Raw genomic sequence first — 26,020 nt, forward strand, 5'->3', positions numbered from 1 at the left:
GCCTGTCAACAGGTTTTAAAAGAGAAAAAAAAAAAAAAAAAAAAATTAATCTCTATTTGTTCATCCTCTACTGGTCATGACTGTGTTGTATTTCTGCAGCTTTCTGTTTCTTCAATAAATTATTTTCTAGTCATTCACCCTGGCGTGTGCGTGTGTCCCGAGGTGATGCTCGTGGGTCAGTCCCCTCCTGACGCAGCTCCGGGCAGGAGGAGGGCTGCTCTGGAGGAGTATTTTAACCATCATTTTAACCCCCATTTTAACCCTCTCAACTCCTCTCCCTAGACCTGGCCCGAGAGCATCAGGGGGTAGACTTGGGGATCATGCCCAGGCAGCCGGGAAAGGTTTCTCCCCCCGGTTTTCCAGCTGGTAGTCGCAGGGACGAGAGCTTTCCCAGAGGAAGCCTCAGATACTTTTATTTCTTGGCACCATCCAGCACCCTTCTGGCCAGAGCCCAAAGAAAACACTTTAATTCTCACGAACTCGGTGCAGATGAGGCCAAAGCACTTGTTAAACAAACCCATCAAGTCGTGTGTGCTGCAGGCAGGTCCAAGCCCCCATGGCTGATTTAATTATTTATCTTTTTACCCGAATATCTTGTCCTGCCGTGCGTTTTGCCGTGGCACAAGTGCTGGCAGGTGGCAAAGAGCTGGTGGCACACACCGAGGGACCACAGGACCTTTCTGTGCAGCTTTCTCCCTTGGCGGTGTAGCAGAGATTTACAGGAGAGGAGAGAAAAGCTAAAGACCTTTTAATTAAAAAATAAAAACCATAAAAAGGGTGATCCAGTCACCGGTCAGTTGTTCACACACAACTTCTCCAGCAGCCGCTGCCGCTGTCCCCAGAGCAGGATGCGTGCTCCCATGCCTGCTGGGCAGAGCTGATGCTCGTTACCCCCACGCTTCGCCCTCCCCCCAAAAGTACTTTTCAGGGCGTTGCAGCAAAGAGCCTGCGGCCACAAGCTGTCCCCAAAGATGGGGACGTAAGTCCTCGGGGAGCGGGACATGGCTGTTCTGGGGACAGGGCATGGCACACAGCAGACACCGCCGCTGTGTGCACCTCGTGCAGGGATGGCAAAGACAAGGAGGTGGAGGTGGCGAGGAGCAACAAGGAGAGGCTGCAAGAAGCCAGGGTGGTTTGGCTGGAGGAGAAAAACCTGCAGGTGATCAACCATACATAGGTCCTCCTCCAGAAAATAGGGGGCATTTTAAAATTATGCCGCTCGAGTCTGATCTGTTGAGTCGATGCATGCGAAAGCCACGGGCACCGCATCCAGCCCTGCGTGGGGAGAGCGGCCGGCTCTGCCCTGCGCTCCTTGCGGCCGTGGGAAGACGAGACGAGGGTCTTCGTGCAGCCACGGGAGCTCAGCCCCTGGTGCGGGAGGGAGCGAGCAGGGGCAAGGGGCTGCACCCGCCACCCAGCCCCACCCCTGGTCTTTCATCAGGGCCTTTTATTAATTCAGAGGTGGAATAATGAGCCTGGGGCAGCAAAGTTGCTGCTTGTGGGTCCAGCCCGGGGCAGGATCAGCCTTGCGCAGGGGGCTCAGCAGAGACAAGGGGGCGGGGGTGCCAGCCAGGGAGCCGCGGGGCGAGGGGCCGAGCATGGCAGCAGAGGTTGGGGGTTTTCACAGCTTTACAGGCTCCTGCAAAGCCCAGGGGTGTGAGGGAGCTGGAGCTGCTGGCAGGACAGATCCTGGGGCTCAGTGCCCAGAGCAGCAGCCCGCCCAGGCTGGGCCAGCCCTTCTGCAGCCATGGGGGCTGCCCACACTTCAAAACCATCCCAATAAGATCAATAAAATGCCCCTAAAAGGAGGGAGCCAGCTAGCTCTGTGCCTTGGTGACACCTGCCCTGTCCCAGCATGGTGGGAGGTTGATGGCACCCAGGGCAGCTACACTGAGGGGCTGGGGAGGGAGGACAAAGCCGGCGTTGTCTCTGGGCACAGGAGACCCAGGGTGGCCCTGCGGGTGCCCCCGGTGCGCAGGCTGTCCCCGCGGGTGATGAGGCCGGCGTAGCCTTCCTGGTGGGAGAAGGCGTAGCTGGAGCGGCGGTGGAAGGAGCTGCGAGGGACATGGGCACGCAGCTCCACCGAGGGCTCCTTCAGGCGGATCTTCTGCAAGGAAATGGAGAAATCAGGGCTGTGGCCACCTCCCAGGCAAGCCCTCATCCCAAGGGGACACATGCAGGGAGAGCAGGGATGCCCTCCACCGAGACACAGTTTGGCTCCCAGCTCCACCATGACCCGAGTTGATGTGACGGGATGCGTAACGTGGGGACCCTCACGGGGGTCTTCAAAGCTCTCGGAGCTCTGGAGCACAATCTCAACCCCTGCTCTTGTCTGGGACCAATTTGTACTACCGGCAAGGCATAACCCACAACCCAGATGGGGGTGAGCTCTACCAAAGCTGGGGGTGGTACCAAGACCTGCACAAGACCCCAGTGCCTCCTAAGCAGCAGCTCCAGGGAGTCCTAGAGGGCAGTTCCTTACTGCAGCCAAAAGTAGAGCCTCTCCAAGAGCTGGAGCAGGTCTCTTGCCTCAGGGCCTCCTGTTGGGCCATGAACCGATTTGGGGAGAGGGCCCTGGAACCAGACTTGGACACCACTGTCATGAGAGACCACCACCAGCTGAGTGGTACCGCCAAGGAGAGGTGATGTCCCACTGCTACAGCCCAGGCAGTGGCTTCCCTGGGGAACCTCACCCTTCTCATCACCAGCAGTGCCCTGGCCAGCCCCAGACACCGACGCCGGCAGGAGGCAGATCCCTGCCCATGCCAGCCGCCGCACAGCCCTCACCTGCGGGATGGTAGTTTTGCGCGTGATGGTGCAGTACAAGCGGACAGTGAGCGAGGGGATGGTGTTCACCACCAGGGACAGCAGGACCACGAGCAGGACATAAGGGTCGGTCAGGGCGTTCCGGCTGGCGTCTGTCAACGCAAGAAGTCGGGTGATGTAGGGAAGGTGGAGAGGACAGAGGGAACAACTGTAGGGGGACAGGCCCCCACCCACAAAGGTGTTGGGAGGTCTAAAGAGGAGATGGCACCTAAATTGGAGTCAAAAATCAAGACGGCAAGATCAAGAAGTGGCAATGAAGAGATGATCTACAAGGTGGGAAACAGCTCGTAGCACCAAGCCTAGGCTGGGCTCCCCTGGCTCAAGAAGGGAAGGACCATGGGGCTCCTGGGGCATCTCACCTGGGAAGCAGAAGATGGCAGGGGCTATCCTGAAGGCATCGATGCTTTGGGTCAGGAAGGAGAAGAGGCAGAAGAGCAGAAGGCTGGCTGTGACCATCAGAAAGGACAACACCGTCCAGAACTTAGTGTCCAGGATGATCTGCAGGGGCAAGGGGAGAGCACACAGAGACTGTGGGGACCCTCTTCCATACAGCCACTCATCCCTAATTCCTCCCCTGCCACAAGGCAGGTTGTCCCCCAGCCACAAAGCTGGTGGGGACCATGTCAGAGAGCCCAGGGCTGAGCCTGGCTGTGGTCTCTGAACATCTCCCCTGGGGTCAGGGTGGGGAAGGGCAGAGCGGCACTCACCTCCATGAGGACCGACAGCAACGCCGATGTGGCCACCGTGACAGCAAAGGACTCGTAGTCGCCAACAGCCTTGCTGCCGACGCGGTCCTCAAAGGCCCAGAGTGCGATGTAGAAGCTGGCGAGCGAGGTGCTGACCCCGTGCAGGAGGGTGATTCCAAAAACGCGGTAGTTGAAGAGCTCGTCTTGCTGCCCGATCACATAGAGCTCAGGGAACTCCAGGCTCTTCTTGGCACTCACGTCCTGCCGGGAGGGGGCTAAGCATCACCCTCCCCACCCACGCTGGGGAGCAGGATTGGGCCACCCCACCCAACACACCCTTCAGGAGAGATGCAGCGAGTCCCTCCACCCGCTTGCTCTGGGGTGACAGGGAACAGAGGCACCCCAGGCCCGGTGGTGACCTACAGATGCCCATCGAGCTGCTTGGTACCACGTCCCGGCGCAAAGAGCCACGCAGATGGGGTGCAACAACTGCCGGGCTGATTCACACCCGATGGGGATGCAGCCTCCAGGCACAGTCTGGATGCAGCCGGGTGAACCCTACCTGCTCCAGAAGGCCCACGGACAGCACAGGGTAGGCAGTGTAGAAAATGTTGTAGAGTGCAAGGAACCAGCCCTCATACAGAGGCTAGAAGGGAGAAGAAAGCAGCCGTGAGCTCAGTGGTGCTTTGGAAAGACTCAGAAAGGATGCGCAGGCACCAGGGGTGAGTCCAAGAGGCTCACGTCCAAACTCTGGGGAAATCCCCATGGACTTGACCCAGTCTCTGCATCAGCCCCATATTGTCTGCAGCGGTCGGTGGGCTGTGGGGCCGTGCGGCAGATGGAGATGGGGGGCTGGAGCCACACAGTGGTGGTCAAGTCACACTGACGGCCCTTGGGATAAAAGCTCCCATTTTGGAGGAAACGAGCTTAATGCACGTGGGATCTTTCCCTGCGTCTGTCCGAGACTGAGCTGCAGCTCACGAGGACATCCCAAATCTCCCCAGGGTGCTTTTCCCACTCCAGCCAGGTAAAAAGCAGATAACCAGTTGCATCTCAGCCAGGCAACCCCCAAAAATTGGACAGCCCAATACCAGGGCAAGGGAGAAGGGGCGCCAGGGCAGTGACGTGGACACATGCCCACCAGGCAGTACCAGGAACAAGACCTGCATGGGGTCCTCAGCAAGGGGCTTTGCAACATCCTGCAACACAGGATGGATGTGACCCCTGCTAATGGCAGCATCCCTCACCTGAGCTGTGAATCCACTGTGGAAAGCGAACCAGACCTGGGCCATGAGGCCAGCAAAGGTCTTGTAGAAGAAGTAGCGGAGGAACTTGCAGATGCGCAGATATGCCCAGCGGCCGTGGACGAGCAGGAGGCGCTGGAGGTAAGAAAACTGCGCCAGGGCGTAGTCGCTGCACTGCACGGCTTGCATGCCCTCCAGCCCGCTGATGCCCACCCCGATGTCAGCAGCTGCAGGGGACGGGAGAGTGTGAAATGCAGGTGGGGAGGTTTTTGGGCAGCCAGGTGCTTGATTTCCCTGTGGATTGCCCCCAGGCTGACGGGCAGAGGGTGAATCCAGGAGCGATGAGCAAAGGGAAGAAGCCCCTTCCATCACATGCAATGGCTGCGGGAGTGACATGGCAGGCATGGCTGGGCATGCGAAGAGCACAGCCCCATGTCAGGGCTGCTGGAGAGGGTCAGGGACACCTCTGCCAGCTACCCAGGTTGGGGCTTGAAGTTTCATCAAGGTTCATCCACACTGCCAAAGCAAATGGTCCACCCTGCTCTTGTCCCAGGCTGGTGCTGGTCCTGTGCCTCTTGCTCCCCTCCCAGCACAGCAACGTGGGGAACCAGTCTGGGGGTTCCCCTCCCAGCTCCTCACCTCAAAGGAGGTGGTGAGGTGGTGGAGATGGCAGATGGGACACCACTGCTCCCCACCAGCAGGATGCACCGGCCAAAACCCACACTCCCCCCTCCCCTGAGCCTCACTTTTGATCATGTTGACATCGTTGGCCCCATCCCCGATGGCCAGCGTGATGACCTTCTTGTGCTTCTTCACCAGCTGCACGATGAGGGCTTTCTGCTTGGGGGTCACCCTGCAGCAGATCACCGCCTGGCAGCTGGTGGCTAAGTCCACAAAGGCCTTCTCCACCAGACTGCCCTGCTCCTGTGAGCCCGTAGCCCTGCAGCAAGCCAGCCGCTGCCACAGCCGGCCCTTCTTCTCCTTCAGCACCTCTCCCGTGTGGAGGATTTTGTCCTTAGGGGAGAGCACATGCAGTTGGGACCTTACCCATAGCCTTCATAGCATGAGAGCCCCCAGCTCTTCAACGATGCTCTTAAGTCTTGTAAATGCTACAAAAAAGTGACCCCAGTTTTCTCCAAGTTCATCATGCAGCAGGCACTGTGACCATGAGACCGGTTTGTCCCACTGTGACCAGAAGAGCATGTGATGACCTGCCAGCCTGCGTCATCCCAGATGACTGCTTGGGCATGTCTGGTTGAAGCCCTCCCAACACCAAATGATCAGTGCAAGGTTGTCCCCCTCTCCACTCTTCATTCCCCAGCCCAAAATGGGCTTTTCCCACCCCTTGGGCAGGAGGGGCATCACGTCCTCCGCATGCTGGTGCCACCCAGGACTTCGATAGCACCAGGGCAGAAACAGCGATCTGCCAGCGCAGGCAGGGAGCAGAGAAGAGCATCCAAGTGCCACCTTACCAGGAAGTCTCCGCTGATGATGATAGCTCTCTTCTTGTGGCGTGAGTGGCGTGAAGCCTCTGGGAGCTGCTGGGAGAGGCGGCCGCTGCACAGGGCTTCCCCGCTGCCACTGAGGTGGTTGTTGCTCACCCAGTGAGCCTCGAGGATCTCGCTGTGCAAGGAAAGGGTGGTTGGAGCCGAGCTGAGGACCCTGGGCACGCTGCCTGGCTTCAACTGAGACCTACAGTTGGCCTTTGCCATCTCAAAGCCAGCTCCAGGGAGATGGGGCTGGTACCCAGTGGTGGGAATGGGGGGACAGAGAGGGGGCCCCAAGGGCTCATTGCTATCAGAAATCAGCCTCTGTCCCTGGGGTTTAGACGCTGGAGAGACAGCTTAAGCACTTTCTGGTCAAAGCCTGCCAAGAAGAGAATGCTGTAGGGGCAGAAACATGGGGAGGCCTGGAAAAGCATCAGCAGATGAGGGCCGTGGACATCTAGGCTGGGACAGGGAAGGAGAAGCATCTCTGGCAGAGTTGAGCTCTGCTGTCCCCGCACAGGTTCCTATGCCCTCGGGTGTCTTCAGTGGGGACAACAATGTCCTGAACGAGGAGGTCACGATTCCTCACCTGATCTCCTTCTCCTCCAGGATCTCCATGTCGTCGGTGAGCAGCTTGCACGCGTAGCCAATGTTCATTGCGGTCTCTGCAACACGCAGGTGTCAGCGGCCAGTGACGCTGCCCCTGCCATCCCAGCGCAGCCCGGCCCTTGGGTCCCACAGCCCTTGGTGGCAGCAGCTGCTGGGGGCTCTGCTCCAGCTCTGTGCCATCGCGCAGATGGCGTCCCCTGCCTCAGTTTCCCCAAGGGTGACACGATCTGTGGGACGTGCTGCTGTTGTATATTAAAGGGAACAGCAAAACCTGGTTGCTACCCACTCCCAGGGTCTCATCTCTTCTCTGGTCCTGGTTAGGGGAGAAACTGAAGTGTGTTGGCGGGGTCTGGGGCTGCCTCCACTCACCTTGTTTGTCTCCCGTCAGCACCCACACTTTAATGTTGCCCAGTTTCAGCAGCTGGATGGTCTCAGGGACTCCATCTTGCAACTTGTCCTCAATGGCCGTGGCCCCAAGCAGCTGGAAGGAGGGCGAGTGGGTGTCATGACATGGGGCAGGGCAAGATACGGAGGTGGGAATTACCCCTGGATCCAACCAGGAGTCTTTGCCCATGGGTGGACATGACCTGACAGATATCTAAGCCAGTGTCTACTGGCGTGTCACAAAGTCACCCCTGGGGGAAGAACTCCACCTGCCCTCCCACCCAGGGGATGGGTGTTGGGTTGGACACTTCACCCCCTCATCCCGGAGAGCCGAACCCCACACTCCGGCCCTCTGTGGGACCAGCACAGCCAGTTCCTCCTAAACCCCGGCCTCATCCCACCTGCAGGTTCTGCTCCATCTCCTCGTACAGCTTGTCCAGCTCCCGTGTGCGGTCCTGCAGCAGGATGCTGGCCTCACGGTGCCTCCTGCTCCACTCACTGTACTCGACCTCGCTCACCTCCTTGCTGGCCAGGCATAAAGTCCTCAGTGTCTCCTCTGCAAAGCGCTGCAGAGATGAGACATCAGGTCTCCCTTCCCTTGACCAGGATGACTCTCAATGGACCAGGGCATCATGCCAGCCAGCCACGATGCTCCCATGGGCAGAGCCAGAGACGATGCAGGATCTGAGGGTCTCCCTCTGGGCTCTGACTCCCTCCCCCATCCTACAGCATCCCCATGAGCATCCTTGCAATGCAACTGGTCCATGCAGAACACCGAAGGTGGATTTGATGCCCTCTTAGCCCCTGTCCCATATGCAGATGAGGCTCCTAGAGCAGAAGGAAGAAAGAAGGACCAAAATCCTGAAGCCAGAGGGAGAAAGAGCAGCAGGGGACTCCAGGACACCCAGCCCAAAGCCAGCAGCAGGGAGACCAGCCCTTTCCGCCCCAGGTTGGTGTGGGACTCACATCCAGCGCCATCTCAGTGAAGGTCTCGTTGGGCCCTCGCCTCTGCAGTCTCTCCAGGATGACTGTGTCAGCCCCCTTGGTGTAGAGCCGGATCGTGCCCTGGGGGTCTTGCACTGGGAGGGAGGGGAAGGACAGCTTAGGTATCCAGAGAGATGGCTCCCACTCATCACTGTCCCCACGCAATGGCCATGCTACAGAAGGCACCGCAGGGGACGCTGGTGCTTTTGTGCCTGCGGTCATAAGAAGCACAGGAATTTCCCCAGATCTACACCACCACGAGGCAGGATCAGGCCTCAAGGACTGTCAGTTCCTCACACACCTCCTCTGAGCCCCTGATTTACTCGCTCTGTCTTGGCTGCTCAAGCCCTTCTCGGCTGCCTTCACCAAGGTATCAGGGCAAGCAAAACTGCAGGGATGACCAGGATGATCCTTAGGAGCTCCTGTGCCAGTTGCAGTCAATTGCAGCCATCCCGGTGCCATCCCTTGTAGGGCTGAGTACAGAAGGGACCCTCCGCGTTCCTGGAGGGGCCCCCTGAGACACCTCATCCCGCTTACCCAGGACAGACATCCTCTTGCGATCACTGTTGAAGTCCAGCATGGCCAGCACTTTGTACGTCCTCTTCTTCCCCAGCTCACTGATGGTGATGGTGTCTTGTGTTCGGGCCAGAAAAACGTACCCCAAGTTCCTAGCTGCCAACACCAGCGCTTCTTCATCTGGTGAAGCTGCCTGATAAACCAGCTGGTCTGCGGAAGAGGAGTAGGGGTTAGACAAGGAGACTCCCAGCCAAGCAGTTCTTGGACATCTGAAGCACCCTGTTCTTGCCCAGCACCAACATTATCTATGGACACCCTAAATTCCGAGCCACCAGGCTAGGGAAACTCAGTCCTGCTTGTCTCATCTCTTCTGCTCATTGCCCCAGGCAGGAGAAGTGCCCAGACAGGGATGGATTATCCCCCCTGTGCTTCTGTTCCAACTAATCAGCTTTAAAGCAAACCCAAATGTACACGTCCGTGATGCTGGGACAGTGGCACAAAGCATCCCCGGGCTCTCGCGCCATCTGCTCCCCGCACAGCGGAGCTTTGCTGGGCGATAGAAAAAGCCATCGCGGCCTCAATGCCTTGAACGGCAGCTCAACCCCGCTCCGAGCGTGTCAACCACCGTGGCCAACCCACCGCCCTTCTCCTCCACCATGACAGTGTGGCAGAGGGCCAGCAGCCTCAGGAACTCCCTCAGCACGGGGTCGCTGTCCCGCTGGGCGGCTTCCAGCAGCGTCGCATCGCAAAAGTCCAGCGGTTTCTCCCCGTGGTGGTTCCAGGTCAACCCCGACCCCTGCAAGAGGCACAGGCAGGCTGCAGGCGCCCGAGAGAGACCAAGCACGGGGCTCCGCACTGGGAATGCTGCTGGGTTGCAATGCAGCAACCCTGCGCTGGCACGGTCCGATCCAGATCGGAGTCCGTAAGCCGAGCTCTGCATTGCCTACACCAAGGGGGTGAGTATGAAAAGGTTGGGAATAAAAAACCAACCAAACAAAAAAAATCCGAACTGCATTATTTTATAAACCCGGTTCCCCTGTCCTTAACTGGCAGCTGAGGACCAGCAAACTCGCCAGCCCAAGGAAATGCATACCGCTCTCTTACAGCATGGGACCCCACTGTAAGCAAGCTGTGCTCCAAAACAAAAGGCTGGGCCTGCTGCCGGCGTAATCAATAACTGCTACAGCTTTGGCCCCGATGTTACATGGGAGAGGGGAGCTACGCACCGATGGCTGCTTGTTCTCACGGCCTGTGCCTGTACCTGCCAAAATAAAAATAATTCAATTAATAGAGAGCTGGCGGGGAGCATCACTAGCGGGGGCTTTGAGCAGTTTCTCTAGAAGGGACTGCTGCTTTTGCTGGCCAAAAGGGACAGGTTTTCAGCATCTGCTCAGTGTCGGTCACGAGCCAGGCTCCATTAGGATATCCAGGTTTGACTTATTTGGCTCTTGGACTGTTCAGACTTTTGACACGTTTTTAATGGTAAAAATTCAGGTCTAGCTTTCACCCGCGTTTCCTGGGAGACTCTGCAGCTGGCCAGAGACTGGCGGGATTACGGCGATGCTGCTATCACAGAGGCGCAACGCGATACATCAGGCAGGGGAAAATCGGTTTTATTCCTGCTTAAAAAGTTTGCTAGATTTTTCTTTTTCCTCCTCTTTGCTTTTACCACTGTCCATTTGTCTCAAGTGCCTGATACTTATGTCAGGAAAAAGGAGCTCCATGCTAAAGCTCTGGCCTGCCCCGCTCGCTAAATTGCACTAATTAAGCACTGAGACAGCTCCTAGAAGCCAGCCGAGAGCTCGAGTAAGTATAGCGATAAGAAGAGGAAGGACTTGGCAATTCTCAGGTTTCTAAGGGGAAAACCAAGCAGAATCATAAAAAAAAAAAGCAAAGAGCAATTACATGCATACACCGTAAAGAAACAGCATAAGGGGAATGATAACTTCTTTGCCTCCTCCGTAGGTCACCTGGAAGCCTGAAATGCCCAGAATTGGAAACCAAGCTGGAGATTCACCAGAAAACGATGCAAAGAAGAAAAGCCAAACCTCCTTTTTCTCTCCAAGACCTTCATAAAAAATAAAAATCCATGGGCTTCACTGGCCCATCACCCCGCGGCTCCTCTGCCTGCCCTGTCCTGGCCACCTGGGCCAGCATCAGCTAATTCACCAGCTGGGATCCACCTCACTCAGACTATGTGTTTGCCATGTAGCTGCGCTGGGCTCCTAACTCCAGGCTCCCTTTTTTATCAGGGGAAACCTAGCTGATCTCAGCTGAGTTTGGGGCACGATACCTCTCCTGAAAGGTAGGCACCCATTTTAGGAGGGCAGAATTGTGCCCTGACTCCGTGCACTGGGAGCATGAAAAGTGTGACTGCAGGCGTGGTGGCCCCTGAAAAGCACTGGGAGATGAAGACAAACTGAAGTCCTACAGCATCTTCTGTCTACACGCTGGACCACCAAGATCAATCCACATGCCCCAAGCTTCCTAGCAAGCCAGGAGGAGTGGAAAGAACCAATTCAAGGTTTACCTAACTCATGGGTCCCTACAAACTTGCTTCTGCCAAAAGTTACCGTAGATGGTCCCATTGATACAGCATTTCTTGAAGCTCATAATGTTTTGTGTCAAGGTGCCAGTCTTGTCCGAGAAGATATATTCGATCTGGCCAAGCTGATCGTTGAGGCTGGTGCTTCTGGCTTTTGCTGGAATGTCCTTGACAGGGTAATACATTTCCAGATCCCAGTTGATAAAAAAGCTGTTCACCAGATAGATGAATTCAAACCTAGGGAGTCCGGTAGAAGAAAACTTATGCTGGGGAAGGAGACTGCATTACTCACATCCCAGGGGCACCTGGGGATCTGACACAGGAAGGAAGGGCAGAGGGGAACTCCCCACCTGGATCCTATTGCTCTGAGCTTGGGGGAAGCAAGAGAGTTTTCATTGTTCGTGGCCAGGTTTCCAGAAGGCTCATCACAGCGGACTGAGAGCCCGCTGGGTCCCAGGCAACTGGGCTCCCCTCTGGAAATCTGGCCCTTGATGACAAAATTCATAGATCTGGAGATTCAGTGAAGGGCTGAAAAGTTTGGAAACTGCTTCTTCCGGCACAAATTGTGATTATTGCCTGCTCACAATGGCTGTGCCCTTCTCTTCCCCACCCCGCTGCTGCTCAGTGGGGAAACACCACCTTCATCAGTCTCATCCTCAGCCTGTCCTCAATTTCCAACATCAGTACGTGTCTTTGCACCTCTTTTCTGGCTTTCCTCTGAGATCTCAAAGCACATCACCAATGTTTGTAAGATACAAACCCCCTCCATCCTTACCCTCTTATGGCTAAGGGAACATAGGGGAACGACTTGCTCAGGGTCACAGCTGGACCTTTTGTGCAGCCCCATTTTGTGGCTGCAAACCAAGGTGCCAGATGACGGCCAAGGGCAGGGAGTGGGGTACTGATCTCCGATCACTTGCAAGCTCTGTTGTTCTTACGTTATATACATGGACATGGGTATGATGATGCTCAGGAGGATCGTGAAGCCCCAGAAGTTGAAGAAGGCCTGCTGGGCAGGGGTTGTGTGCTTGTAGAGAGCAGAGAGGTAGCTGTGCTTCTCCTGGAACATCCTGGCCCAGAACCCAGAGGCAACGGCGAGACACAGCGATGTGACCAACAGCACCAGGAAGATCTGAGATGGGAAGCCAGGATGAGAAGGTCCCATCACATAGAGCCCACCAGACTCTTTTCTAGGACCAACCATTGCCTCTTCTAGACTGTTTTTCTCATTTAGCTGTAAACCTGCAGAAAGGTGTCCTTGTGCCTGTGTTCTCAGAGCTCATCCTGGGCGGAGATGAAGGATCACAGCACGTATTTCACCTCCGCAACACACACACGGCAAACCCCAACTTTCCCACCCTCCTAATTGCCTCAGACACCATCTCCCTGGACAAGGGGTGTCCTGCAGCCTTCCTGCTGAAGTTACCAGCAAACAGAGGAATGCTAGTGGCCAGTCGGAGAAGTGATGACACTCAGCCACCAGGAACTGGAATAAGAACCATCCAGTTCATTGTTATGACCACGCTGCTTTGCTTCCCACGGAGGAAAGGCTCCTCCTTTCCCTGTCCTCCATTTACTCTGTGCTGAGCCACAGCCTGCAGGTCCCTCAGCACAAACCGCCTCCTCGGACCTCCACGGTTATGGGTAAGGAAAGCAGGCCAGGAGGGGCTGGAGATCCTGAATACTCCAGCTCCCTGATCCAAGGGGCTGCTCTACAGCTGAGGACTCAGAGCTGCCAGGGTCCAGGGTTAAGCAACACAACCACTACACAGACTGGTCCAGGCCCAGCAACTACCACTTCCTGGGAACATCACTTGGTATTTGCCCATAACATATTAAACCCAAGATATTTTGAGCAAAATATTGCAAGCTTAAGAAAATCAGCATCACCCAAGCAAGCAGTCTCTCATGAGAAGACTTGTGAGCTACCCCAGGAGGCTGGTGGAGCAGAGCAGGAGGTGTTTGCACCACACTCACTATGATCACCAGCCGGTCCATCATGCGGTCCAGCTTGGTTTTCTTCCGCTTGATCTTTCCACAGTTCCTCATAATTTTGGAATCAAACCCTGGATGAGAAACATTTTAGACGTAAAAACGCAAGTCCGCAGCCCCCAGAAGGTTGACTTGCAGCTAAGTGATGCTGGTTTCCTCCATAACGACATCTCCCCACCTCTGAAGACTTCAGAGAACCTTGATCAGTGGTTAATCATCCCTTGATCAGTGGTTAATCAAGCTGTGGCTGCACACTCGGAGAAGTTCTGCTTACATCAGATCTTACCCCACCCCTCTACCCACAGCTACTGATGGCCAAGCTCTCAGCTGCACTGAGCTATCTGTGCAGGAGGCCACAAAGTGAGATGGATCCAGGACGTGATGCAGCTGATATATAACCCAGGATAAGCAGATGTCTGGTGCCATCACATCACCTCCCTGCCAGCGAGCCCAGAACCCAGCAAAGCTTGGGACAAACTTCTGGGGGCTTGGTTACAGCAGCAGGTCTTCCCACATTGACCAGCTGAGAATGAGACCTGCTGATGCTAGAAGCGCTTGGGCAGCTTAAAACCCCCGGGGACCTCGGTATTTTCTGCCCTTCCTGATCTGGGCCTGGGCACTCACCTGCGTAGATAACCAAGCCGTAGCAAACGTCAGTGTTGCGAAGCTTGCAGCCTCGCAGCAGGATCCTTTCGCTGTCAAGCGAGTAGGTCTCGCCCCTCCACTCCAGTGTGCCGGTGAAGCTGTGCATGCGGCTGTTGGGCTCCTCGCAGGTCACTTTCCCTTGAGGAGAGGGCACGATTCAGGTGATGGCTTTGGGGGAAACGAGAGGTCCTTCCTCTCCCTCCCCCCACGCTTGCCCCCCCCAAAGAGGGGTGCTGGGGGCTTCTCAGGGGAGATTCAGATTTAGCCAGGGCATCTCCAGATGCAATTGGGTTATGGATAGCTCAAATTAAGGTCAAGCTAAGCTGGAGGGCCACCTTGCAGTGCAGGGAGGGTGCTCAGTCCAGGAACCGCACTGGGCTATAAAATTGGACAAGGTACAAACACAACCCACTTCATCCCCAGAGCCTCTGAGAGGGGAGTCTGCATCCTATGGAGGACCAAAGGGGAAAAAACCCAGGGTCTGAGCTCAGGTTTGGGAGCCAAGCACTTGATTCCAGTGGGAAAATCAAGATCCAGGGCAGGGGGAAGGTGCACAACCCCGATGGACCCATCACAGAGCCACTCTGCTGGGAAAGGTCCTCCATGCAAGGTCTTTTGGCATGAGCCACCCTCCAGCCTTGCAGGCAGGAGCAAGTGCAGCCTCCGGTTAGGCTGACAGCACTCGGTGCCTGAGAGGACAGAAACTTCCCAAGGCTGAACCGATCCCATCCCAGCGGGACGGCCACGTCCTCGCCCAGCCGGGAGACTCACCATCAAAGGTGGCCATGCTCTCCTCGCTCACCAGCTCCTGGTGGGTGACCAAAAGGGCTTGTCGGAACTTCAGGTTCGTTTCCCTGCAAACAAGAGCCACGGAGGGAAAAATAAAACAACCCTGAGGGGTGACGGAGCTGTTAATTCTGCCTGTCAGACCCATGGGACAGAGACAGCCATTAATTATCGGGTGATTACATGAGTGATGGCAATGAAAAGCGAGATAGGGACCTATCATGCCAGACGTCGAGCACTCATGCAGGGAAGAAGCTCTGGCCCGGAGACCCTGCCATTAAATCATCCTGCAGTCGGGGGCAGGAGGGACAGGCAGCCGCTGTCCTCGGCATGGCTGGGAGGGAGCCAGGAGATGGAGGGAGATGCCTGAGTCACCAGCTGCTCTGTGGAAGCCTCAAAAGTGGTTTTGGCTTCCCATTTTCAAAACTTGGGGCTCAAATCCCATTTCTGGGGTGTCTATAGGTTTAGCTTTTGGAGGATCCCCACATCCCATGGTTTCTGCTGGACTTGCAGCCCTCCCAGTGTGCCTGACCCCCCAGTGCTGGGGGATCCCCAAGACTGGAGGCTTCAGCCGTTGGCTGGGATGTCTCTGCCCCTCTCCCCCCATAGCAATAGGGGTCCTCTGCCCCTCCCCTCACCCATCGATGTCGGCAGTCTCCACGTAGCACAGGCTGCTGGGCTCCGAGCTGCACAGCAAGAGCATGTCGGCCTTGAAGAGCAAAAAGGGGGAGAGAGCACCCGGCTGAGCCTCTCCTCGCCAAAACTCCCCCCTGCTGCCCCTGGCACGCAGCCAGCTCCAGGGCCCCGCTCACCGGGACGAAGCTCTCCTTACGCAGGCGGACGATGTCCCCAACGCAGATGTCACTCCATTTCTGCCAGCGGAAGCTGCACGAGAATTAGGAGGGAAATTTTTATCCTTGCAGAAGAGTGGGAATGGGGACTGTGGCTGTGCCTGTCCCAGCTTCTTGCACGAATGGGGTCTCCAGATTGTAGGTTCCTGTGCCACCATGGTACCATCTGCATGAGCGAAAGATGGCTGAACACTGAGGATGGCACAGGACCCATTTGTCACCGCCATAAACCCCGTACCTACAGGTGGCAGGGACTTTCAGCCCCCTGACTGCAGGCGGGACGTGTTGGTCCTTCCCTGGACCAGTGTTTAGCAGGAATATGACTCCATAGGCTAGATATGAAGACTTGGAGGAACTTCCACGGCCAGGAAACCCTCCTCCCAGCATATCACAGCAAATTAGGGCTCTTTTAGACCTGTTGTCTGTGACTGGGATACGATCATTCCTACAGGGGAACAACTGGACCTGCAGCAGATTTTGGGAGGTGATGGGAGTTTGTAGAGTCAGGGACCTTCCCACCAAAACCCTTCTCAGCTGCTATGCTCAAGGGTGCTCAGCACTTCAGATGATCCTTCATTCCACACAGGCCTGGAGAACACGGGTACAGCTTCCCAAAGCCCCTCACCTCTTCCCAGACAGGATTTCACATGGTCTGCTGTTGATGTTTCTGTCACTTTGATGACGGCCCTGCACAGAGGAGAGGAAAAAAAAGAGGCCAAAAGAAAGGGATGGGTCACGCCAGATTTCCTTGCCCCATGAAAACAACACTCTTAATGCCACAATCTGCCTCCTCAGCCCCAGGGAAAGATCTGCTTTCTGAAGCAATCAGAAGATGTATTCTGATGAATAAAGAGGCAAAATTTCCCCAAGGTGTTTCTGGGGACCAACCTGGGAATATAGCCATGGGTTAAGATGTTAAAGATGACAGAGATGGGGGTCTAGACTCCAAGGAAAGCAACCAGCCAGTCACATTCTTCCCAAGGGAAAATACAAGGCGTTTTGGACATGGTAGAGTTGATACCTCAGGAATGATGAATGACAGCAACTCCCAAGCTTTTCAGTTCACCCCACAGCAAAGGGGCCCTTTCTGCTGACCATCCCTCACAGGACCTATGCCCGACACTCACAGCCTTTCGCTCCAACCCATACTCACAATGTCATCGATCAAGTCTCGTAGACCCCGGATGGTGAGAAGGCAGCTCAGGGGGAAGAGCAGAGTGTACCAGGGCAGCGTGGAGATCTCGGGGAAGGTCTAGAGGAGAATTTTACACCACTGACACAACTTTCATCCCACCTTGGGACACGTTAGGTGACTGAGTAACTCCCCCTCACTCCCAGCTCCCATCCCCAGCCAGCGCCTGAGGATGGCAGGAACCCATCTAAGATGAATCAAATCCACATCTCTGTCTACGCAGAACTGTTTTGGTGAATTTCCACCTCTTTTTAAACTGGATGCGTGAAATGCATGTGGGTCATGAATTTGGAGGGTAGATTTCTGTTTAGGCATGGTCTACATGAGCTTAGCTTACATCCAAATCCAATCAGTTTAAAGTAACCAAACTTTACGTAAGTTAAACCCCTCAGAGTTCATGGAAGGCAATGAACACCACTGAAAAGCAGCATCCTCGACACCATTTTAGACCAGAGTCCCCTACTCTAAGCACCAGACAACCCTCCTTTGCTAGACAGTCTCGCACACACTTGCTCTTACCTTGGTGTCCATCTCACCTGTAAGAGGATGACAAAGACGAAGTAGATGTTGGCCATTCGGTGAAACTGCTCGTAGAGGTTCAGCGGCAGGAAGGTAAAGATGTTGTACTTGGCAGTCTTAATGGCATTGCCCTGCAGAAGAAAGGCAGGTGAAAGCCACAGTGGGAGTTCAGCCACATGAAATCGAGGATGTGTTTTGAAAATGCCAAAAACATTCTGGTATTTTTAGGACTTCTCAACTTTTTATGGCATAAGAGATGCCTTGAAAAATTTACAAAAGCCATAAGGAAAAAGATTTATTAGAGCAAAGGCCCATATGACTTAAAATGGAAACAAAATATTTTGCTTCTGATCATCTAAAGCATACCCAACTGACCCCCAACAAGATGGTCATTATTCAGCTGGGAAAAAAAAAAAATCTGTTTTTTCAATCAAAACTTTTTTCAAAAATCTTTCTTTTGATTTGACCATGAGACTAAAAGGTATCCTTCATACAGTTCTGCTCCTTGTCTGACAGCTTCAGAGGGCATCTGGGACACCAGGCAGGGAGCAGCCCCTTCCTCTTCATTGAGGATTACGTATGTGACTCTCCATCCTACTGGAGATCACTCTGCAGCACCTCTGTCATGTCATCCCCAGCCACCACCAGCTCAGGAATCAGGGGCTGAGTAAAGAAATGGCCCAGGACTGGCCCAGGCTGACTCACCGCATACTTCTTCTTGGTCAGACAGAAGGCAAATTTCTTCTTGAACTGCATGTGGTAGTTTCGGTCGTTGGCCCTCACCTCCCAGGTGAAAGCTGGAAAAGCAAGTGGATATCCACCAGCTCTCATCAGAGCCAGGCCCTGGCCGTCAGCCTCTGGCCTCCAAGGACACAAGGACCAGTGATGGTGCCACTGGGCTCATGGTGACCCACTGCTGGCAAGATGGGCTTCCCAAGATGCACCTACACCTTGAGAGCAGCTGGAGGTACAACTGGGACAGAGCTGGATCTTTGGGGTCAGCTGGGTGGACAGAGTGGACAGAGGGTGCAGGAGGCCAGAAGCTTCCAGAGATGTAGAACTGCTGCGCACACTTCCCCTCTGAGCCTCAGGCTAACCGTTTGGGCTCGGGTTTTGGTTTAACAGTATAATCAGGCCAGGTGAAGGACAACCCCTCCAAGCACAGTCTTTGCTATTCTGAAGGCTGGTCGTTCCTCTCCTAATTTCATTTTTGCTATCCCAGTGCAGATACCACCAAGCAAGGGGCATCCCAGCCATGTTCCCCAACTCCTGCACCCCAGCTGACAGTCAATCCTTCCAGACCATTTCACCCCAAATCTGCTTCTTCCCCATCTCACAACCCTGTCCCACATTCAACTTCCTCATAAACTGTCTAAAAAAAAGGAAAAAACCCCAAACACACTCACTGCACACTGACCTGGCAGTTGCTTCTTGCCATGCAGGCAGCCCGAGGTTGGGTCTTGCGCAGCCATGCTGGCACCGCTACCAGGATCTAGGAACAAGGACGACCAAAGATATTTGCAGCGCTGAGCAACGACAGCGTGACCCCACCAGGATGCTCCAACATCCCAAACCTGGGCCCTCCACCTCTCCAGGGCAGGCCGTCATGCAGGAGGGACACTCTTCTGGGCAAAGCCGGGGATGAGTCTCTTTCCTGGAGCCGCAAACTAACTTAGACCTTTTTACTACCCTGGAGATGTAAAACCCCACATTGACACGCAGCCTTTTGTAGCCATCTGAATGACGCAGTGACATCAGGCTGAATATTTGTCATCAGAAAAAGTCTTTCTCCCTTTGACGCCTGATGTTCTTTGCCCTGCCTTTTGCAGGACCAGCCACGGCTCAGATCTGAACTGAAATCCACTTCACCCTGGCATTTTTTTTTCCAAGAGTCACAGATTTGCCCTTCACGGGTGCCTTACGCTTAACTCCAGCCTTGCGTGGGCATTGGCACTGGGGGTTGCCTGGATCGACCCCTGCCTTCTCCGTGTCCTCAGGGGTGCTCGATGGCTTTGGCGTGGGTCATCTTTCAGACCCACCTCTGCCCAGTCCCAGCTGCCCAGGACAACTCAAAGACATTTTTTCCTCTCTGAGGAAGTTATGGAAAATCATTTGAAGTCATCAGCAAGGAAGAGAAACTCTCCCCGTCCTGCCATCACACCCGAGCGTCCGTCGTGCCCAGATAGCAGCTACCTTCATCAATGACAAGATTTCCCTTACGCTCAGTAGCTCAGTGACCTTCCCGGCAGGGATGTTAGGGAAGATTAATTAATGTTTGTGAAGCGCTTTGTGATCCTTACATGAAAGGAGTCAGAGAGGTGTAAAGCATTAATTACCTTATTATTAAATAATCCCACACAGAAGTCCGTCCCTGCCATTATTTTTTATCTCACTCCTTTGATCACTTTTTTTTTTTTCATTCTTTCACCAAAGTGTCTACTTCTCTCCCTATTGCTCCTCGTGGTACAAGGCAAATTTGATATTGGTTTTCCCCGACACACGACGCTGCCCTGGGACACTCACGGATGCCACCAGCTGGGCCAGAGCTGTCACCTCATCCCAGGTCAAAGAGACTCTGAACAGCAACATGGGCAGCACCTCGGCCTCTGTGTCCAAGAGCTTGCCCAAAAAAAGCACTGATCCACAAAAATCATCCTTCTTTACCACTAAGGACTCGACATTTGTCACTGTACGTGGGTCCTAACTGACACCCATAAACTCAGCACACTTGGGGCCCATCTGTATTGTCACAGCATGGCTGAGAAGGAAGGAGGGAGCTGCTATGCGTGGTGGGACACTCGTGCTACATCCCACGGCTCCAACTACCATCTGTCCCACAGATAAGAGGGAACGGGACGAGCAAGGATACCTGGAGGGACGAGATTTCTTCCATACCCAGCCGCACAGAAGCCCTTTGGTGCCCAGACTGGCTGTTCCCACTTTGTTTGGGCAAAATAAGGTGGCAAAGAATTTGACAGAGAAATGCAAATCTCCCGTCTTCCTCCCTGCTGTGATCCCACTCATGTCCTTGGCCCAGTGAAGCTGTCAGCCTGGGACATCTTTCCCTGCAGCCAGCCAATTCTGGGCTGCATCTAGGTGCAGAGACACAAGGGGGGACACCAAACTGCCCTCCATCTCCTGCTCCTGGCAGGCACGTTTCCCTGCCTCCTCCTAACAGAGGGGTGGGCTCCCCCGACCACGCAAGGGTACCTCCTCCTCATGGACCATAAACAGGCCAAGGGATACGGGCTAAACGGAGGTACCTGCACCATGGGGAACATCCAACAGGAGACAAGATGAACCTCAGGGTATCCAGAATGGGGAAAACTGAGCCACCTGCTCACAGCCTTCTAAACCAGTCAGTGCCCCATGGCTCATACTGGTGGAGGTAACCATCCCTGCCGTGACTCCATCCCCGACATTGGGCCAGGGCACAGCAAGGTCCTCACCATCCCATCCATCCTGCAGTCCCCAGTCATGGGCAAGCAGGGCAGAGGCAGGGATAGCAGCCAGGGTCAACCCCGAGCCCAGATCTGCAGTCAAGCTTGCGATGATGAGGTAGGTCCAGGTTCAAGTCAGGAAGTCAACACGCAGGTCAAGATCAGGTCTGGTGACAAAGGCCAAGGTGAGACATAGCCCAGCGGTTACTGGGCAGATCCATTGGGACAAGACAGCTCCAAGGCCAAGCCAGAAAGCCAGTCCATGGGTAGAGGGCTGGGTCCATGGGCAGGGACAGGCATATGGCCAAGCTGGAGACAGACCCACCTATGATAAAACTTAGGCTAGGGCTGAGCCCCAGGGCTGAGCTTAAATAGAGCCCCATGCCCATGAGTGGGTGTGGGAGAGGTCCCAGGTGAGGCTGCTCGGGGCCATTAATACCTGTTAGTGCCCTGGGGGCCCTCACCCATTGCTCAAAGCATCTTCTGACTTTGCTCCAGGACATTAATATTAAAGCTGAGGCTGACAGCGACGTGTGCCAAGACGTTCGCTTGAGCTCGCTGCTTCCAAACCAGCAAACGGTGCAATTGCTTTAATCAAAGGGTCTAAACCTGCCCTGCCCTGAGTCTCCCCGAAATACACTGGAAGACCTTAGGTCCGTCTGTGGTCACCCTTTCAGAAGGTCCCTCTTGCGCTCAGGATCTGGCCTGAAGTTGAATATCCGTCATGTCCCCGCTGCGCTTGGCATCTCGGAGCCCAGCAACGGTCACCGTTACCCCCTCCGCGGCACTGCTCATCTGCTCCAAAGCACCCCTGTTCCTGGGCGATGCCAGACAAAAGTACAGCTAATTAAGCACCTGCGGCTGGCAGATGCGGCACCCTCCGTGGAGCCGAGCGCCGTGCGAAGGCAGCTGGGAAAACAGCCCCTTGCCAGAGCCCAGGAGCAGGGGGAAAGGGGAAGAAAAGGAAAAAAAAAAAAAAGAGTGAGTCAAAGCACTGGAGAAATACTTCTAAGGAGGTATCCAAGAAACCTCAGTTCCAAGAACCCTCTCTACCAACCTCACTCATCGCCCCAAAAATTAGAAATCAAAATTGCACTTTGGGTCGGCAGGAGCAGGCTGGAAGCTGGTGCCAGGGTGCCCTGCCAGCTCCAGCTGCGCGGGCGGGCAGCCAAACCCCGCGCTGGCCCCAGCCCAGAGCTCCCCGGGGCCAGAAAGGGCCAGCGATGGCCGAAGGCACAAGACATCCTCTGACCACTGCTCCACGCCCTCATCTAGACCAACAGTGATTTATTAACCTACAGGGTGTTCCTCCAACTCAGTGCCTGGGATGAACGGGCCGGTCCACCCAGCCCGGCAGGGAACGTCCCGTCCCGCTGGTCCCTGAGGTCTCCGGCTGTACGGTGCTGCTGGGCGCTAACAAGACCCAAAGTGGAGCTTTCTCACCCAAAACCCATAGTTTTAGGCTAGCGGAGGTTTGCATGGCTGAACACAAATAAACCAGTTTTAAGCAGGAACGGGCACCGTGCCCCAAGGGTTTGGCCTGGGTTAGTGAAACACGTGGAGATTTATGTTGGTCGCTGATCCGACCCGCTGATACAGGGTTTCTGTGACGGTTTTGTTTCTGAAATCTCCGGATAAAAGTTGAGCTGTTGCTCAGTACAGGAATTAGCGAGAGACGTGTTGGGCTCCCTGGGAGCGCCCAGCAGACCCAGCACAGCCAGCGCTCGTGGCTGGGGGTTTCTGGTTGCCTTTCTGCCCCTCCTGTTCCCTCCCAGCCAAAAAAAAACGGGGGACAGGACCAGCCCGACACCCCGTCCCCCGCCCAGGGCTGCTGGGCGCTGCCGTAACCAGCCTTGTGAGTGCCGCTGTTGTTTACCTGATCGCAGCATCCCCACGGGACCCCAGCCGGGGACCCGCCACCCCGGGGACCCCCCGCCGCCAACCCCCAGTTGCCGCAGCTCCAGCATCAGCCCATGCTCAGCCCCGTCGCGACAGCCGTCGGTGACACCGGCCCGAGGGCAGGCGATGAGTGGGTGGGTGGGTGCGCGCGGCAGCAGCCAGCTCATGCCTCCTCCTGCCCTCGTCATGCCGGAAACGCCCCCGCGCTCCGGCCGGGTGGATCACGGTTCATTAAAGCCTCTCAGGGTTTTTTCCCCAGCTCTGAGGACGTGCCCGGGCCATGAGTTTCCCTCTGCTTGCCCTATTTTTCCACCTGTTTTGATGCAGCTCCAGGTGGAAAGGCGGCTCCCCCGTCCCCATCCTGAAACGCTCCTCCGTGCCCGGCATCCAACCGCGGCACTGTTAGAGGGGGGCTGCCCTGGGCTCCCCCCTTCTCCCCGGGGTCCACAGGGAGAGATGCGGCTCCCAGGAGAGCCCCGAAGGACCTGCCGGCAATGAGCCCCCCACCGCACCCACTGCCCGCTCGGGTCCCAGTCGGCACCCGTGGGTACCCCGAAGAGAGCAGGAGGGAGGAGGACGGCAGCTCTTGGGGCCTGCTGCCCTGCGGGGGGGGGCTCCGCGGTGCCACGCTCCCCCCCGGGTCCCCGTACCTGCACCGATCCTGCCCGCAGCCCTGCTGACAGCCCCGGGCGGCCGCCGAGGTCGTGCCACCACAGCACCGAGCGGGACTGCTGCCACCCGTCCTGCCCCACGCCGGGACCGTGGGGACAGCCCACGCCACACCTCCAGCCCTGGCCTCCGCAGGGACCTGCCTGCCCTGCCCGCCTCCCATCCTGGCTGCCTGCCTCGCCCTGCCTGCTGCCGGGGCACCCTCGCTGGGCACCCCCGGGCTCCCCCTCCTTGCTGGCAGCCAGGCACAGCTCGAAACCCGCCCTGATTTATCGTCTCGGCACGGCTTGGTTGGGAACAACGTGGAGCTGCTGCTGCTGCTGCTGCGGGAGCTGTTCCCGTGGGACCTGCCAGCGCACGGGGACGTGGTGTCAAGGCCAGGGCGTCCCCGCCGCCCTGGGGAGAGGCAGGTGGTCCCAAACCGGCTCCGAGGGCAACGAGCGGGCACGAGCGTCTCCGGGGCAGTGTTTGGGCAGAGAGCAGGCAGATTTGGGCAGGGGGGGCGTTGGGCTGCACCGGGGCCCAACTAGTTTCACTGGGGAGCGCGCGGTCCCCCCCAGAGCCCCCAGGGTCTGGCAGCAGCTCGGCGGGGCTCGGGCCGTGCCTTGAAGACCAAGGAAGGTGGGCGCAGGGGCCAGCCAAGGAAGAAGAGGCCGAAAGCACAAACGAACTACGCTGCCTCCGAGCAGCCCCAAGGTGACAGCGCCGGGACTGCAAGCCCAGCTGGGGACAGAGGCCGCCTCGTTAGCGATAGCAGCTAACGAGACGCGAGCCAGCCCGGTGTCTCCCTGCTCTCCATCCTGCCCCGCATGCATCCCGCGTGCCCGCAGAGAGGCCCCACCGTAGTGGTCCTGCGTTAGCCGTCATGAGATTAATTGCTCCCTGCAATTAACCACAGAAACCCGGAGGCAATTAACCAAGCGCTGGCCCGACAGTCCATAAAGCATTTACTGCGTAGTCATGAATAACTTGTTCAAGGTCCATAAACAACACAGCTGCGCCGTGTCCCCATGTCCCCGTGTCCCCATGTCCCTGCGTCCCCGTGTCCCCGCGGGGCACTGGGGGATACCGGCCAGCGCCCGACCTGCGGCGGTGGGGGTGGATTTGGGTGCATCCCCATCCCGGGGCTGCTCCTCACCTCCTGAAAAGGGAGGGGAAAACCTCACCCAACCCTTGCCCAAGGGGCCGGTGCTGGGAGATAAGCCAAATTAACGACTTATTGTTAATTCTCACACAAAGCTGGTGAACAGCGGCCTGTGCCATTTTGAAATAAAGCGTGGGAGAGGTCTGGGTCACAGCGGGCAGAATGGGACGTTTTGGTTAAATGGTCTGAGCAAACGTTAGCGGTGGGAGCGGGCACGCGCTGGAGCGGGGCCGGGGCCGGGGAGTCTCTGTCCTTGACGGCGGTGGGGGCCGGCCCCACTGGGAGCAGTTTTTTGCATTTTCGCAGCCCCAGATAACGACCGCTGATGTTAACCCAACCCCTCTCTCCAAATACAAGCAGAGTTTCTCCCTTCCCTTGCCCCGAGCCCATCACCTGCCTTTCGCGCCCGCTCTTCCCCGGCAGCTCCTCCGCCGCCGTGGCGATCCCCGGCAGCGCCCGTGGGGCCCACGCCTGGCCCTGGAGCAGCATCCACGAGGAAATTCGGCGTTTCAGGCCTCGTCTGCCATCTCCTACCTGCTGCCCTGGCCCTGCCGCTCCCTCTGCGCCGGCAGCACCTGCAGCGCTGGAGCCCGGCGAAGACCCTCGACGAAGGCGGCACCGGCACCGCTGGGGAGGGCCAGCAGGCAGCTGGGCATGGCGGGGACACGCCCCAGCCCCAAACCTCCGCGTCCCCCCGGCTTTCACGGACGCTCGCTTGCTTCCGGCAGCAGTGGGCCAGATCGGGAGGAAGGAAAGGGATTTCCACATCCTACCCCAGCGTCCCCCCCGCAGGGACACGTGGCATGGCGGGTGGTTTCGGGCACCCGGGAACTGATAATGCTGGCGGAGAACGGCCAAGGTCACCCTGGCAACCGTGGCCGGCGAAGATGACATTTTTTACCAATCAATTGCCCCCTGCAATTAGCTGAACCCCCCCCCGGCGCAATTAAGCAAGCGCCAGGAGCCCAACGCCAGGGTGGAGGATGCTCCGCCGGGCGCCGCGATGACCGTCCCAGCGCGTGCCCTCTCCAGGGGCACAGAAGACCCCGGTGGGGGCTGCCCCATGCAGCGGCGGCCAGATCCTGTGCGCAGCCTCCCACGCTTGCAGGGAAGAGTTAAACCTTTGAGCCTCGTTTTTACCTTCGGTCGTGGACCGAGCAGCTCCAGGTGCCCCGTTCCAAGCGGCCGAGCAGCTACAAAGCCCCGTTTGTTTGGAGAAAATAATAATATAATAATTTAGAAACATTTCCCTGCGGGACAGGGGTTGTTTCTCAGCCTGGGAGCAGCCCCACACGCAGCCCCCAGCCTCGAGCCGGCACCTCCCTGGGCTCCCGTTGATGCCCCAAACTTTGGTCCTGGCTCAGGCACTGGCAGACGCAACCGAGGGGACCGTCACGGCGTGGGGGACGGGCAGCGCTGCCTCCGGGCGTGGCTGCTGCCCCCGGACCAGAAGTGCTGCACGTGGAAGTGGTGGAAGGAGCGAGCGATGCCCTCGGCACCCGGCACCTGCCTCCAACACCCAAAAACTCACCCTCCCCAAAACCTGCACGACCAGTCAGCTGCTGCCCTCCTCCCTGCTCGGCACCCACACCCTCCTCTTCC

General features: G+C 56.6%; 1 protein-coding gene across 1 annotated transcript; it reads right to left on the reverse strand.

The window, feature by feature from the left end:
• Positions 1-1,538: 1,538 nt before the first annotated feature.
• Positions 1,539-18,523, reverse strand: ATP8B3 (ATPase phospholipid transporting 8B3). The gene is made up of 28 exons (XM_075524556.1): positions 18,364-18,523; positions 18,217-18,268; positions 17,972-18,128; positions 17,284-17,397; positions 16,709-16,807; positions 16,181-16,242; positions 15,517-15,589; positions 15,343-15,413; positions 14,690-14,772; positions 13,898-14,056; positions 13,259-13,347; positions 12,220-12,413; positions 11,310-11,518; positions 9,963-9,997; positions 9,376-9,532; positions 8,758-8,946; positions 8,203-8,315; positions 7,638-7,802; positions 7,222-7,333; positions 6,833-6,908; positions 6,229-6,379; positions 5,503-5,770; positions 4,760-4,983; positions 4,075-4,158; positions 3,534-3,773; positions 3,186-3,324; positions 2,788-2,918; positions 1,539-2,107 (listed from the first exon to the last, which is right to left on the reverse strand). The coding sequence occupies exons 1-28, from the start codon at positions 18,521-18,523 to the stop codon at positions 1,886-1,888; spliced, it is 3,828 nt and encodes a 1,275-aa protein (XP_075380671.1). The 3' UTR covers positions 1,539-1,885.
• Between the last annotated feature and the right edge of the window lie 7,497 nt (positions 18,524-26,020).

This window comes from Mycteria americana, chromosome 24 (genome assembly GCF_035582795.1).
Source record: "Mycteria americana isolate JAX WOST 10 ecotype Jacksonville Zoo and Gardens chromosome 24, USCA_MyAme_1.0, whole genome shotgun sequence".
Taxonomy (NCBI): Eukaryota; Metazoa; Chordata; class Aves; order Ciconiiformes; family Ciconiidae; genus Mycteria; species Mycteria americana.